Source organism: Oncorhynchus mykiss, chromosome 3 (genome assembly GCF_013265735.2).
Source record: "Oncorhynchus mykiss isolate Arlee chromosome 3, USDA_OmykA_1.1, whole genome shotgun sequence".
NCBI classification, from domain to species: Eukaryota; Metazoa; Chordata; class Actinopteri; order Salmoniformes; family Salmonidae; genus Oncorhynchus; species Oncorhynchus mykiss.
Genome location: NC_048567.1, coordinates 35,575,570 through 35,590,599, shown reverse-complemented (window position 1 = coordinate 35,590,599; position 15,030 = coordinate 35,575,570). Strand labels below are relative to the sequence as shown.

Genomic DNA, 15,030 nt, shown 5'->3' with positions numbered 1-15,030 from the left:
AATTGTCATAGAGTTCAAAAACAAATTGGAAAAATTAGGCCAGCCTCATGCATAATGAACACAAATGTTATGAACCTTTGGGAAAACAAACGTAAAACTGCATATTTTGCACCTATTCCCTTTGAGGAACATTATCAAGCATTCCACCCTAATGACATAAAACAATATGAACATAATAGTTGGATCATTAATGCACTACATCAATAATAGATCTAGGAAATGCTGATCTTAGTGATACTGGCTGGTATTGGCTCTATCTGGGCTTTGTGATAGATACGGCATGAGCAAAATATAGGTAGAGGTTTTATTGAGGTTGCACTTGGCATACATTGCATGGATCCTTTCAGAAGGAATGTCAGTTGGGTGAATTACAGGATCAAAAGGGATTCACATGACCATCTAACTTAGGAAAGAACTAACAACCTGTAATCAAAGACCACATTCCCCCCCCGCCCAGCCTAAGTAATAAATCATCAAGTAATGAAAGTGGCATAATTGATATGGATTGTATAAGGAAAAACACAGTAAAGAGTTCAAGTGTGCCAGGTGTGAGGGCCATCACCGACGCAGAGGACGGGGTGATCTCGCATTCCCGAGGCCGACGTGAGTAAGGTATTTAATCATGTAAACCCCCGCAAGGCCGCGGGGTCCGATGGTATTCCAGGACGCGTACTCAGAGCTGGCAGGCATATTCACGGTAATTTTCAACTTCTCCTTGTTCTAGTCTGTAATCCACACGTTTTAATGACCATCGTCATTCCTGTTCCCAAGAACTCTATGGCTTCATGCAACAATGACTACTGCCCTGTGTCATGTAAAATGTTCTCCCAGCGTGAAAATGTTCCCAGCTCAATTATTGCATGTGCATCTCTAGGTGGATGGCTGAGCTCCTGCGGATGTTTCTCTCACACCCTCCCTTGAAAAGCTGTTCTGTGGGCACACGCATTTGCTTTACACATCTGCCAATCAATGGTGGCCAGGAGTATTGACTCTCACCAATCAGAAGCTTGTTGAGGCATGAGGTCAGCATATAAATACCCGGACTCATGCGTCGAAGTGCTGAGGGCTAATGTGAGGAGAGATTTTTTGCGAATGCAATGACTTGGGCGCTACGTTTTCGATTGAAAGTGCATATATTTGTTAGTTAGCTAGTTATACAAAAAGTTAAAACTGCACACCTCTGAGAACAAGCCATCTCGACCAGTTTACAGCTAATTATGCTAGTTAGCTAGATAAATCCAGGGCGAAGGGATGTGAGAGAAACGAGCTCAGCCATCTACACAGACACTCATGCAATTATTGACTGGGAACATGTTGTGAAAATGTTTACAACATGACATCACAATCATAACGATTTGGAACTATTTCATATATATTTGTAATAATGACAATTACAACAATACTGAATAAACAATGAACACTATGATTTTAACTTAATATAATACATCAAAATCTATTTAGTCTCCAATAAATGATGAAACATGTTCAATTTGGTTTAAATAATGTCAAAACAAAGTGTTGGAGAAGAAAGTAAAAGTGCCATGTAAAACAGCTAACGTTTAAGTTCCTTGCTCAGAACATGAGAACATATGAAAGCTGGTGGTTCCTTTTAACATGAGTCTTCAATATTCCCAGGTAAGAAGTTTTAGGTTGTAGTTATTTATTATAGGACTATTTCTCTCTATACCATTTGTATTTCATATACCTTTGACTATTGGATGTTCTAATAGGTACTTTAGTATTGACAGCCTAATCTCGGGAGTTGATAGGCTTGAAGTCATAAACAGCGCAATGCTTGAAGCATTGCGAAGAGCTGCTGGGAAATGCAGTAAAGTGCTGTTTGAATGAATGCTTACGAGCCTGCTGCTGCCTACCACCGCTCAGTCAGACTGCTCTATCAAATCATAGATCTAATTGTAATATAATAACACACAGAAATACGAGCCTTAGGTCATTAATATGGTCAAATCCGGAAACTATCATTTCGAAAACAAAACGTTTATTCTTTCAGTGAAATATGGAACCGTTCCGTATTTTATTTAACGGGTGGCATCAATAAGTCTAAATATTGCTGTTACATTGCACAATGTTATGTCATAATTACGTAAAATTCTGGCAAATTAGTTCGCAACGAGCCAGGCGGCCAAAACTGTTGCATATACCCTGACTCTGCGTGCAATGAATGCGAGAGAAGTAACAATTTCCCTAGTTTAATATAGCCAGCCTGCTAACATGAATTTCTTTTAACTAACTATGCAGGTAAAAAAATATACTTCTGTGTATTGATTTTAAGAAAGGCATTGATGTTTGTGGTTAGGTACATTTATGCAACGATTGTGCTTTTTTCACAAATGCGCTTTTGTGAAATCATCCCCCGTTTGTCGAAGTTGGTTGTCTTTGTTAGGAAGAAATAGTCTTCACACAGTTCGCAATGAGCCAGGCAGCCCAGACTGCTGCATATACCCTGACTCTGTTCCACAGAACGCAAGAGAAGTGACACAATTTCCCTCGTTAAAGTAAATTAATGTTAGCAGGCAATATTAACTAAATATGCAGGTTTAAAAGTATATAGTTGTGTATTGATTTTAAGAATGGCGTTGATGTTTATGGTTAGGTACACATTGGTGCAACGACAGTGTTTTTTTCGCGAAGTGGACTGTGATTCAATGATAAATTAACAGGCACCGCATCGATTATATGCAACGCAGGACAAGCTAGATAAACTAGTAATATCATCAACCATGTGTAGTTAACCAGTGATTATGTTAAGATTGATTGTTTTTAATAAGATACGTTTAACGCTAGCTAGCACCTTGCCTTGGCTCCTTGCTGCACTCGCATAACAGGTAGTCAGCCTGCCACGCAGTCTCCTCATGGAGTGCAATATAATCGGACATGATCGGTGTCCAAAAATGCCGATTACCGATTGTTATGAAAACCTCTAATCTGCCCTAATTAATCTGACATTCCGATTATTCGGTCGACCTCAATTTAAGAGGCTAGTTGTGGGCACACATCAACTCCATCATCGCAGACACCCTAAACCAACTCCAATTTGGATATCACCCCAACAGCTCTATAGACGACGCAATCTCAATTACACTCCACACGGCCATCACCAACCCTAGATAAGAGGCACAGTATGTGAGTATGCTGTTCATTGACTACAGCTTAGTGTTAAACATCATTGATCCCTTGAAGCTCGTCACCAAGCTCAGGACCCTGGGACTGAACACCTCTGTCCGCAACTAAATCCTTAATTTCCTGACGGGCTGACCGGAGGTGATGAGGGTAGGCAACATCACCTCCGCCCCACTGACCCACAGGGGTGTGTGCTTAGTAAAAAGTTATACAGCTGCACCATTGAGAGCATCTTGACTGGCTGATTACTGCTTGGTATGGCAATAGCACCACCCTAAATCGCATGGCGCTACAGAGGGTGGTGTGGACAGCCCAGTACATCACGGGGAAAGAGCTCCCTGCCATCCAGGACCTCTATATCATGCAGCGTGAAAGGAAGGCCCAGAGAATCGTTAAAGACTCCAGCCACCCAAGCCATACAGACTGTTCTCTCTGCTTGTGTACGTGGTACCGGTGCATCAAGTCTGATACCAACAGACTCCTGAACAGATTCTATCCCCAAGCCATTAGACTGCTAAATAGGTAACTAAATAGCTAACAAAATGGCTACATGGATTATCTGAATTGACCCTTTTATTTTTGCACTCCACACTCACAGGGCCTTACACACTCATGCACACCGACACTTCAAAACACGTACAAACACTCACTTCATCATTTGCTCACACACACATAATATGCACATGCAACTCTGTTTATCATATATCCTGATGCCTAGTCATCTTACCCCTAAAGTGACATATCTACATCTATCACTCCAGTATTCCTGCACATTGTTAATATGGTACTGGAACTGACTGACCCTGTAGATAGTATGCTTACTTTCTCATGTTCTTCTTATTTCTTATTTCCCATGTGATTTTGTTCTACCTTATGTTATTTTTAGGATTACATTGTTGTTGATGACTGTATTGTTGGGTTTAGCGCTTGCAAGAAAATGTTTCACTGTACTTGTGCACGTGAAATTAAAACTTGAAACTTAAATGGGGGATGTGTGTGGGCCTATTCCAGTATGAAATGCAGTACTTTGAAATGCGAAACCTTGAATCTATGCTGCTGCTCTTATAGTAGAGTCAGTAGACAGTACCATTTGGAGGGCTAAGAGAGGAAATTAATGCATGTGGGAACACACCTGGTGCTCCTCTGTCCTAATTAGAATCAAATAAAGTGCTCTGAGACCATCACAGCTTCCCACAAATTATGGGAGATTTGAATGACAATCTTACACTTATAAAAGCGAGAGGAAACTGGAATCCATGTTTTGCCATTCGCAAACACATATGCATATGCACACACATGCAAGAAGACAGACAGGCAGGCACGCATACATACACTCACATTCATGCACTGATGTACATATAAATTTTCTGAGATCTTTATTCAAATATTTTTTTAAAGTAGTAGAGTAACTATTTGTTCCCCCAGAACAATTTTGCTGTGGGAACGAACAGTTAATTTGGAGGTGACTACAACCATTTGTGCCTGTGTAATAAACTGTAATTACTTTCGGAGCAGCAAAATATTTGTATTTGTTATGGATCCCCATTACTCAACCATGCACCTTAGAAGCTGCTGCCCTATGCACATAGACATGGAATCACTGGTCACTTTAATAATGCTTACATACTGTTTTATTAATTTCATATGTATATACTGTATTCTACTGTATTTTAGCCAATGCCACTCCGACATTGCTGGTCCTAATATTTATAAATTTCTTAATTCCATTCTTTTACTTTTAGATTTCTATGTATTGTTGTGAATTGTTAGATACTATTGCCCTGTTGGAGCTAGGAACAGAAGCATTTCGCTACACCCGCAATAACATCTGTTAAATATTCTATATTTCCTGGGGTCCATCAAAATTAAGGAAGTTTATACAATTTTCAAAACATTACAACACAATCACAACAGTTTTCACAAGACATTAAGTGTGTGCCCTCAGGTCACTACTCTACTACCACATATCTACAACACAAAATCCATATGTACGTGTGTGTATAGTGTGTATATTATCGTGTGTGTTTATGCATGTCTGTGCCTGTGTCTCGTCACAGTCCCTAAAATTCCATAAGGTGTATTTGTATCCGTTTTTTTTAAATCTGATTCTACTGCTTGCATCAGTTACTTGATGTGGAATAGAGTTCCATGTAGTCATGGCTCTATGTAGTATTGTGCTTCTCCTATGGTCTGTTTTGGACTTGGGGGCTGTGAGGAGACCTCTGGTGACATCCCTTGTGGGGTATGCATGTGTGTCCGAGCTGTGCGCCAGTTGGTAAAACAGACAGCTCAGTGCATTCACCATGTCAATACCTCTCACAAATATAAGTAGTGATGAAGTCAATCTCGCCTCCACTTTGAGCCAGGAGAGATTGACATGCATATTATAAATGTTAGCTCTTGGTGTACATTTAAGGGCGAGCCGTGCTGCCCTGTTCTGAGCCAATTGCAAAGTCCTCCTTTGTGGCACCTGACCACACGACTGAACAGTAGTCTAGGTGCGACAAAACTAGGGCCTGTAGGACCTGCCTTGTTGATAGTGTTGTTAAGGCAGCAGATCAACGCTTTATTATGGACAAACTTCTCCCCATCTTAGCTACTGTTGTATCAGTATGTCTTGACCATGACAGTGATCCAGGGTTACTCCAAGCAGTTTAGTCATCCCAAATTCCAGCAAATATTATTTACATCATAAACATAAGAATCCCTACAAAACGTCTTGCATGACCTATAATAGACTATATTAGGCCCAGTCTTTGGAACTTTGGGTTTCCTAGATATTAGCATGTTATTACATAATACTTTGGTAATAGTTTTTTAATTGCAGAGCAATTAGCTGAGAGTTTGTACACAAGATAAATAGTGACGGTTCCTTATTCCACTGTAACAATTCCATTATTAAGCAATTTCCAAAGTCCTATGTAACAACAATGTTGCTATTGTAATAATCAAAGTTACTATATTACTTTATGTCTCACTCATTATGAAAATATGTCTTGTTCATTTTGAAGCAGCAAAAGTGGTCTACTCTAATGTCCCTCGACCTATCCAAACCATGTACTTATGATCATATATATATTTATACTAATTCAACTACCGTAAAACTTCAATCAATATCCCGGGTGTTTATTTGATTAAATCACTGAACACAAAAGTTTACTTATCAGAGGAAGGCTTCTATTTGAGCCAGGTGTCTAATGCACACCACTTTTGCTGATTTGTATGGTTAATCGTTTAATTTCAGCATTAATTTCCATCATTCTATTATATATATATATATATTTTTTTTTTCCTGCACTAATCTGTTTTCATTTATATACTGTCACGTTTCTTTTGACTTAGTATTCCTCTATAAACAAAACAACAGAGGGCGATCGGACGATTTCTGGGGGTCTGTACAACCAAAGTTGTTGACAACTTTTTTGCTTGCCAGTTAGCTAGCAGTTCTCAGCTGTTAGCAGCCAATGCCTAGCTGTTTCTTACTGGAGATAAAAACTTGTTGATTGTGACATTTTTTTCAAGTCATTACCGAATTATGTAATGTAACATATCTAACATTTAACCTCAAACAATTCATGGTAATTCATGGTAACCTCGTAAATAATTAATTTAGACACGTTTATTTGCTGAAATGTGTGTCGTTGCCAGGCTATTAAAAGGGACAGGCAGCTATTTGAGATGCTGCCTTTAATTGAAGTTGTACAGTTGTAAAAGTGTTTCAGTCTTCATCAAATGTTTGACATCAAATATATATGTTTAGTTTTTAAATAACTTGCATATCTTCATCTCTTCATATTCATATCTTCAAATATTATTTGGTTTTTTGAAACATATCAAAATACTTAAATTGTTTTTCTGAGACCTGTCATTTAATATCAAGGAAAATAGTTGACTTTTAGTTTAAACTCTACATAAAATATATTCGATAACCTTGAATATTTGAAAAGTTGGTATTTTCAAATAAACTACAGAATACAACTATTTTCACCTTGGTTCTGATGTGCACACATGCACCTTTTTGTCAGCTCTTCCGCATTGTAACTCCTTTCTCTCTACACCGTCTGTTGACTTTTAAGAGCTTGTGCCACTTAGTGATTGACTGTATTTTTCCACAAGAGTGCTGTTTTAATCAGTCTAAATTGTCCTGTTTTCTGCTACAATGTTCTGGGCTTCTGAGCCATCCAGCATCGTTACATCAACTGACTTCAGGTCAGACACAACTTCTGTCTGATCCCCACCAGTCCACCAGCAACAAAGTCATAATATCCAACAGTGCTTCAATTTAGTATTCTAGGTTGGGGTTGTGTTGTTTTGTCTTAACCTTTTCTGAGAAGTCACTGAAAACAAATAGTATTTCACAACGAAACAGAAGGTGTATTATTCCATTCCCGTGTGTGACTGACCTGGAACTCTTCTCGTAGCTGGGAGGAGTTGCTCTGAGAGTCCACCCGCAGCATGTCTTTGTAGGTGAGGGCAAACTCATTCACCAAAATGGCCGTCTCTCCACACAGACAAGCCTCCAGGATGGCATCATGGATGAATATGTACTGCTCCTTCAGATAGAGAGAAAGGGGGGAGGGAGTGGGGTATGGATAGAGAAAGAAGAGAGAGAGAGAGAGAGAGAGAACAGAGAGAGTAAGAACATGAAGAACATAGGATGATATCACAAAAGTGGGCGAGGAATGGTAAAGAGGACGGGGGGGGGTGTTAGAGAGAAAGCGAGAGGGAGAGAGATAAGAAAGAGAGAACAGGGAGAGTTAGAACATAAAGAACATAGGACCGCATCACAAAGAAAGAGTATGAGGTGTGGAAGGGTGGCGGGAGAGAAATATCATTATGTACTGTAGACCAGCCCATTCACCTCTGTCTGGATCATGTTAATGCGTCGTGAGCACAGGGTTTTGACACAGTTGTAGATGTCCACCACGCCCTCACACTCGGCCATGTCCAGCATGACGTCCAGCACGATGTAGCAGCCTGTGCGGCCCGCCCCCACACTGACACAGGGAGAACAGCATGTCACTCTCACTGAACTCTGACCCTTTAGAACAAACCTTCACATACAATACTGTAATAACAGTGTACAGATAAGGGTCGAAAAGCAACTCTTGGCTCTCTCTTTCTTTGGGTGACATGAAAATAATAGAATCAGGGCTAGGGATGGATGCAATTCCCCTATACAAGGCTTCAACCACAGCAGGTAAAACTGGCTGATATAGCGTCCTACTCATAACGTAAAACTGATTAAACTTTTACGTAAAACTGATTAAAATTATGTCATTTCAACCAGTTTTGCCCACTGGGACTAAGCTTTAAAAACAAAGTAGTAACGGTTACATGAGTATTGACAGCTAGCAGGAAGTGGTGTACTGCAGTGTGCGTTGATTGGAGGCTGGTACCTGCAGTGGACGACCACGGGTCCGGCATCAGGGGGAGTGGATGCTTTGACCCGCCGTATGAAGGCCAGCAGGCCTGTGGCGTGGTAGGGAACCCCATGCTCCGGCCAGGACGTGAAGTGGAACTGACGCACCTCGTGTTTAGCTGAGTAGCCCCTCTGGAAATACAACATCAGAAGAATAAAAAGATTAGATGAGTTACAGAGCCTTCAGAAAATATTCATAACCCTTGACATTTTGTTGTATTACAGCCTGAATTCAAAATGGATTAAACATGTTTTTTTCCCCTCATCCATCTACACACAATACCCCATAATGACAAAGTGAAAACCTGATTTTAGAAATGTTCGAAAATCTATTGAAAATCAAAAACAGATATCTAATTTACATAAGTATTCACACCCATGGGTGAATACTTTGTAGAAGCAACTTTGGCAGATATTACAGCTGTGAGTCTTTCTGGGTAAGTTTCTAAGAGCTTTGAACACTCGGATTGTGCAAAATGTTGCCCATTATTATTTTCAAAATCCTTTAAGCGCTGTCAAATTTGTTGTTGATCATTGCTAGACAACCATTTCAGGTCTTGCCATAGATTTTCAAGTAGATTTATATCAAAACTGTAACTCTGCCACTCAGGAACTTTCACTATCTTGTTGGTTAGCAACTCCAGTATAGATTTGGCCTTGTGTTTTAGATTTGTATTCCAAGGCATAGAAGGTATTGGAGTGGCCATCACAAAGCCCTGACCTCAATCCTACGGAAAATTTGTGGGCAGAACTGAAAAAGCATGTGCGAGCAAGGAGGCCTACAAACCTGACTCAGTTACACCAGCTCTGTCAGGAGGAGGGACAAAATTCAGCCAAGTTATTGTGGGAAGCTTGTGGAAGGCTACCTGAAACATTTGACCCAAGTTAACAATTTAAAGGCAATGCTAGTAAATACTAATTGAGTGTATGTAAACTTCTGACCCACTGGGAATGTGATGAAAGAAATAAAATATGAAAGAAATAATTCTCTCTCCTATTATTCTGACATTTCAAATTCTTAAAATAAAGTGGTGATCCTAACTGACCCAAGACAGGGAATTTTTACTAGGATTAAATGTCAGGAATTGTAAAATATTGAGTTTGAATGTATTTGGCTAAGGTGTATGTGAACTTCCGACTTCAACTGTATGTAAACTTCCTGTACAGTACAAAAATAAAAGTGTATGCGTGTGTATAGTGAGTATGTTATCGTGTGTGTGTGTATGCATTTGTCTGTGCCTATGTTTGTGTTGCTTCACAGTCCCCGCTGTTCCATAAGGTGTTTTTTTAATCTGTTTTACGACAGTCACTTGATGTGGAATAGAGTTCCATGTAGTCATGGCTCTATCTAGTACTGTGTGCCTCTCATTGTCTGTTCTGGACTTGGGGACTGTGAAGAGACCGCTTGTGGAATGGCTTGTAGGGTATGCATGGAATGTTCGAGCTGTACGCCAGTAGTTCAAACAGACAGCTTGGTGCATTCAACATGCAAGTATTACTGAAGTCAGTCTCTTTTTGTGGCACCTGACCACATGACTGAACAGTAGTGCTGTTAAGAAGGTAGAGCTATGGGACAGACTTCATTATGGGACAGACTTCTACCCGTTTTAGCTACCCTTGTGTCAATATGTTTTGGATACGGCAGTTTACAATCCAAGGTTACTCCAAGCAGTTTAGTCACCTCCACTTGCTCAGTTTCCAAATTATTTATTACAAGGTTTAGTTGAAGTTTAGGGTTTAGTAAATTATTTTCTTTTAGTTATAGAAATATTAAGGACTAACTTATTCCTTTGCAACCCACTCTGAAAATAACTGGAGCTCTTTGTTAAGTGTTGCAGTCCTTTCAGTCGCTGTCGTAGCTGACATGTACAGAGTTCAGTCATCTACATACAGTGGGGCAAAAAAGTATTTAGTCAGCCACCAATTGTGCAAGTTCTCCCACTTAAAAAGACGAGAGAGGCCTGTAATTTTCATCATAGGTACAGTTCAACTATGACAGACAAAATGAGAAAAAAAATCCAGAAAATCACATTGTAGGACTTTTAATGAATTTATATGAAAATTATGGTGGAGAATAAGTATTTGGTCAATAACAAAAGTGTATCTCAATACTTTGTTATATACCCTAAGTCTTCACAAGGTTTTCACATACTGTTGCTGGTATTTTGGCCCATTCCTCCATGCAGATCTCCTCTAGAGCAGTGATGTTTTGGGGCTGTTGCTGGGCAACACGGACTTTCAACTCCCTCCAAAGATTTTAAAATTCCCATTGGCATCATGGTGCGTGGTTTCCTTCCTCTCTGGCAACTGAGTTAGGGAGGACACCTGCATCTTTGTAGTGACTGGATGTATTGATACACCATCCAAAGTGTATTTAATAACTTCACCCATGCTCAAAGGGATATTTAATGTCTGTTTTCTATACCCATCTACCAATAGGTGCCCTTCTTTGCGAGGCATTGGAAAACCTCCCTGGTCTTCTGTGTTTGAAATTCACTGCTCGACTGAGAGACATTACAGTATGTGTAGGGTACAGAGACGAGGCAGTCATTCAAAATCATGTTAAAAACTATTATTGCACACAGAGTGAATCCATGCAATGTAAACTCAGCAAAAAAAGAAGTCCCTTTTTCAGGACCCTGTCTTTCAAAGATAATTCATAAAAATCTAAATAACTAAACATATCTTTATTGTAAAGTGTTTAAATACTGTTTCCCATGCTTGTTCAATGAACCATAAACAATAAATGAACACGCACCTGTGGAACAGTCGTTAAGTCATTAACAGCTTACAGACGGTAGGCAATTAATGTCACAGTTATGAAAACATAGGACACTAAAAGAGGCCTTTCCACTGACTGTGAAAAACACCAAAAGAAAGATGCCCAGGGTCTGAGCTCATCTCTGTAAACGTGCCTTAGGCATGCTGCAAGGAGGCATAAGGACTGCAGATGTCACCAGGGAAATAAATTGCAATGTCCGTACTGTGAGACTCCTAAGACAGCGCTACAGGGAGACAGGAGGGACAGCTGATCGTCCTCGCAGTGGCAGACCACGTGTAACAACACCTACACAGGATCGGTACATCCGAACATCACACCTGCGGGACAGGTATATGATGGCAACAACAACTGTCCGAGTTACACCAGAAACGCACAATCCCTCCATCAGTCCTCAGACTGTCTGCAATAGGCTGAGAGAGGCTGGACTGAGGGCTTGTAGGCCTGTTGTAAGGCAGGTCCTCACCAGACATCAACGGCAACAACGTCGCCTATGGGCACAAACCCACCGTAGCTGGACCCAGATAGAACTGGCAAAAAGTGCTCTTCACTGACGAGTCGCGGTTTTGTCTGATTCGTGTTTATCGTCGAAGGAATGAGCATTACACCGATGCCTGTACTCGGGATCGATTTGGAGGGTCCGTCATGGTCTGGGGTGGTGTGTCACAGCATCATCGGACTGAGCTTGTTGTCATTGCAGGCAATCTCAACACTGTGTGTTACAGTGAAGACATCCTCCTCCCTCATGTGGTACCCATCCTGCAGGCTCATCCTGACATGACCCTCTGGCATGACAATGCCACCAGCCATACTGCTCGTTCTGTGTGTGATTTCCTGCAAGACAGGAATGTCAGTGTTCTGCCATGGCCAGCGAAGAGCCCACATCTCAATCCCATTGAGTATGTCTGGGACCTGTTGGATCAGAGGGTGAGGGCTAGGGCCATTCCCCCAGAAATTCCCGGGAACTTGCAGGTGCCTTGGTGGAAGAGTCGGGTAACATCTCACAGCATGAACTGGCAAATCTGGTGCAGTCCATCAGGAGGGGATGCACTGCAGTACTTAATGCAGCTGGTGGCCACACCAGATACTGACTGTTACTTTTGACTCACCCCCCTTTGTTCAGGGACACATTATTCAATTTCTGTTAGTCACATATCTGTGGAACTTGTTCAGTCTATGTCTCAGTTGTTGAATCTTGTTATGTTCATACAAATATTTACACGTTAAGTTTTCTGAAAATAAACGCAGTTGACAGTGAGCGTTTCCTTTTTGCTGAGTTTATTATGTGACTTGTTAAAAGTCCAGCATAGATCCAGCAACAAATTGACACCATTGTTGAGTACAGCTACAGTGAAGCATGGACTACATGGTCCTGTGGGACTGGAATCCCCATGTGTGTTTAACTCTCCACCATGGATGTAACATTAACTCCAGCTGCAATCTGACAGCCAGATCTAGGCTTTACTCTGTTACTCTGTGCTTGAGGAGGCTCGTGCTCAATGGGGAACTAGGTGGCAGACGCATCACTGTAATTTCCTCCTCTGAGCCGAGTTGACAAAGTAAAGAAAATATTTGGAGAGAGAGAGAGAGACCCCCCCAAAAAATGTACTCAGAAGACGAGGCTCATTGAAAACAAACTGTCAACTTCTCCTAAAATCTCTGCTTGATAAGTGGCGTACAGTAGTGCTCCCACGGAGAGTGGCGGCAACAGTGAAACAATAATGCTGTGTTTGTGCCACTGTCAATCCGCAAAGTTGCTCTGAGCTGCTCCATGGATAAACCCTGGTGTTGATTGACAGGATGGTCCACTGAGAGCAACGAACACTTCAAGTGCAGACGCTGTCATTGTAGAAGCAGCAGTGCCTCAGCGGTGTGGGAGAGAGGGGGGAGGTATAAGTAGCTTGAGTTATTAAATCCTCTCACTCCAGGCATATTTAATCAGAGGGCCTTCGATGATCATCGTCTCTGAGTCACATCGGTCTGTACATCAGGAGCTGTTGTTTATTCTAATCTCTCTACATCGTATTTATGCATCATCAGGAAGTAAGACACTGTCTACTCAATTCAGCGTATGCCAACTGCTGCTGTCTCTGCAATCTTTATGAGTATTGGGAAGGAGACTGGTACAGGGGCCAACTCAGTAACAAAGGAGAGAAAAGAACCATAGAGCCAGAGTATTATTTCTTACTATCACCTCTCTATAGTCAGAGACAGGCTGCTATTTGTCAGCTAAGTGCCTTTATCACAGAGTCAAATAGGGCTAAGGGAGCCATGTTCTCTGGGTAGGATGCATTCACAACAGAAGCACCTCATAATTGAGACAGATTGAATGCTGGTTCTGTTCAGTTGGACTGATAAACACCACAGACTCTTTAATCGAAAACTGCCTGGAAACGCTGGCTGAATGGTATGTCTAAGCAGTGAAGCCATAAGAAACCAAAAATAAGGAAAGAATGAGGGAAAGATGCTTAGTAGTAGCTGGGATTTGTCCTGTATAAGTAAAAGCCATGTGATATTGGTCTTAGACGTAGACTGACTCAATGTCAAAACATGTGCAGGCACAGAATGTTTGGACTTACCCTCTCCATGGCAAAAGTACGAACGGTGTACTCTGAAAGTGTTTCCGTCTTCAGCAGTGTAATCTTGATGTCTCCATACATCTCACTGTCATCAGGCCAGTATTTACAGCATTTCACCTGGTCAACAGGGACAAATAACATTTGATCAAATGTGCATACAATGATAGTCACAGAAATTTGTTTGACCAACCAGTGTTCCTTGTTGGTGAATTATGCTACCTACTGCTCAGCATTAAATACATTTAAGGAAAGAAGACACAGAACAATTATACTTACATTCAGCTCCAACAAAATCAACCAGTTCTTCCATAGATAGGGGTGGTAACTATAGTAGTCTTTAATGATGGGGAACATAATATCTAGAACTGGGCCACCACTTAAGGCACAAAGGATTTAGTCATTTTTAATTTAGGTCAGATGTTATTTTGATTCAGCTGACAAACAATCCAGCACTAGGAGGGAACAGCAAAGTTAATGTACTGATATTGATAGAAACATTTTGTCATCTTAACAACTATGTCTATGTTTATGATTTCAGAAGAAAAGAAATGGGACTCTTACTATAGTATTTACATTCTGCTGGCGTTTCAATTGCTCTAACAATGATGTCTGTCTGAGCAAATAGCAAGGGACCTGAACACAGTAGAGAAAATTGAATTGTGTCCCCTTTTGCGCTTATATATATATATATATATATATATATATATATATATATATATATATATATATATATATATATATATATATATATATATATATATATATATATATATATATATATATATATATATATATATATATATAAGAAGTCTATGACTGGATGGATGGATTTCCGGCAAGATGGAAGCAATAGTGCTGGGGATAGGTGTGTCTGAGGTGAGAGGTGTGAGTGTGAGACTCACCCTGCCTACCTCTACCAGTTTAGTGATCATGACGATGCTGAAGCAGTTCTCCTGCCACACCATCCTCCAGAAGTCATACACTGTCTCCTGTTTGGGCCCTATGGGACAGAAAGGTAAAACCACCACATCAACCATCTCAGTCAAAAACAGTTTGCTGTAAATACAAATTATCAATATGACTAGGGCCTGGATTGTTTCCTGACCACG

The 15,030-nt window shown here is 40.6% G+C and overlaps 1 protein-coding gene across 8 annotated transcripts in view; it reads right to left on the bottom strand.

Moving 5' to 3' along the window:
* Window positions 1-15,030, bottom strand: part of ptprub (protein tyrosine phosphatase receptor type Ub) — a 353,002-nt gene that overhangs the window by 20,497 nt on the left and 317,475 nt on the right. For 6 of the 8 annotated variants that reach the window (XM_036973945.1, XM_036973950.1, XM_036973954.1 and 3 more), the window contains 5 exons: window positions 14,824-14,921; window positions 13,922-14,038; window positions 8,541-8,695; window positions 8,003-8,138; window positions 7,545-7,694 (listed from right to left, as the gene is read on the bottom strand). In XM_036973945.1, coding sequence (XP_036829840.1) covers window positions 7,545-7,694; window positions 8,003-8,138; window positions 8,541-8,695; window positions 13,922-14,038; window positions 14,824-14,921 — 656 coding nt within the window. The remainder of the gene's footprint in view (window positions 1-7,544; window positions 7,695-8,002; window positions 8,139-8,540; window positions 8,696-13,921; window positions 14,039-14,823; window positions 14,922-15,030) is intronic. The other 2 variants (XM_036973953.1, XM_036973957.1) reach the window with 1 other exon arrangement.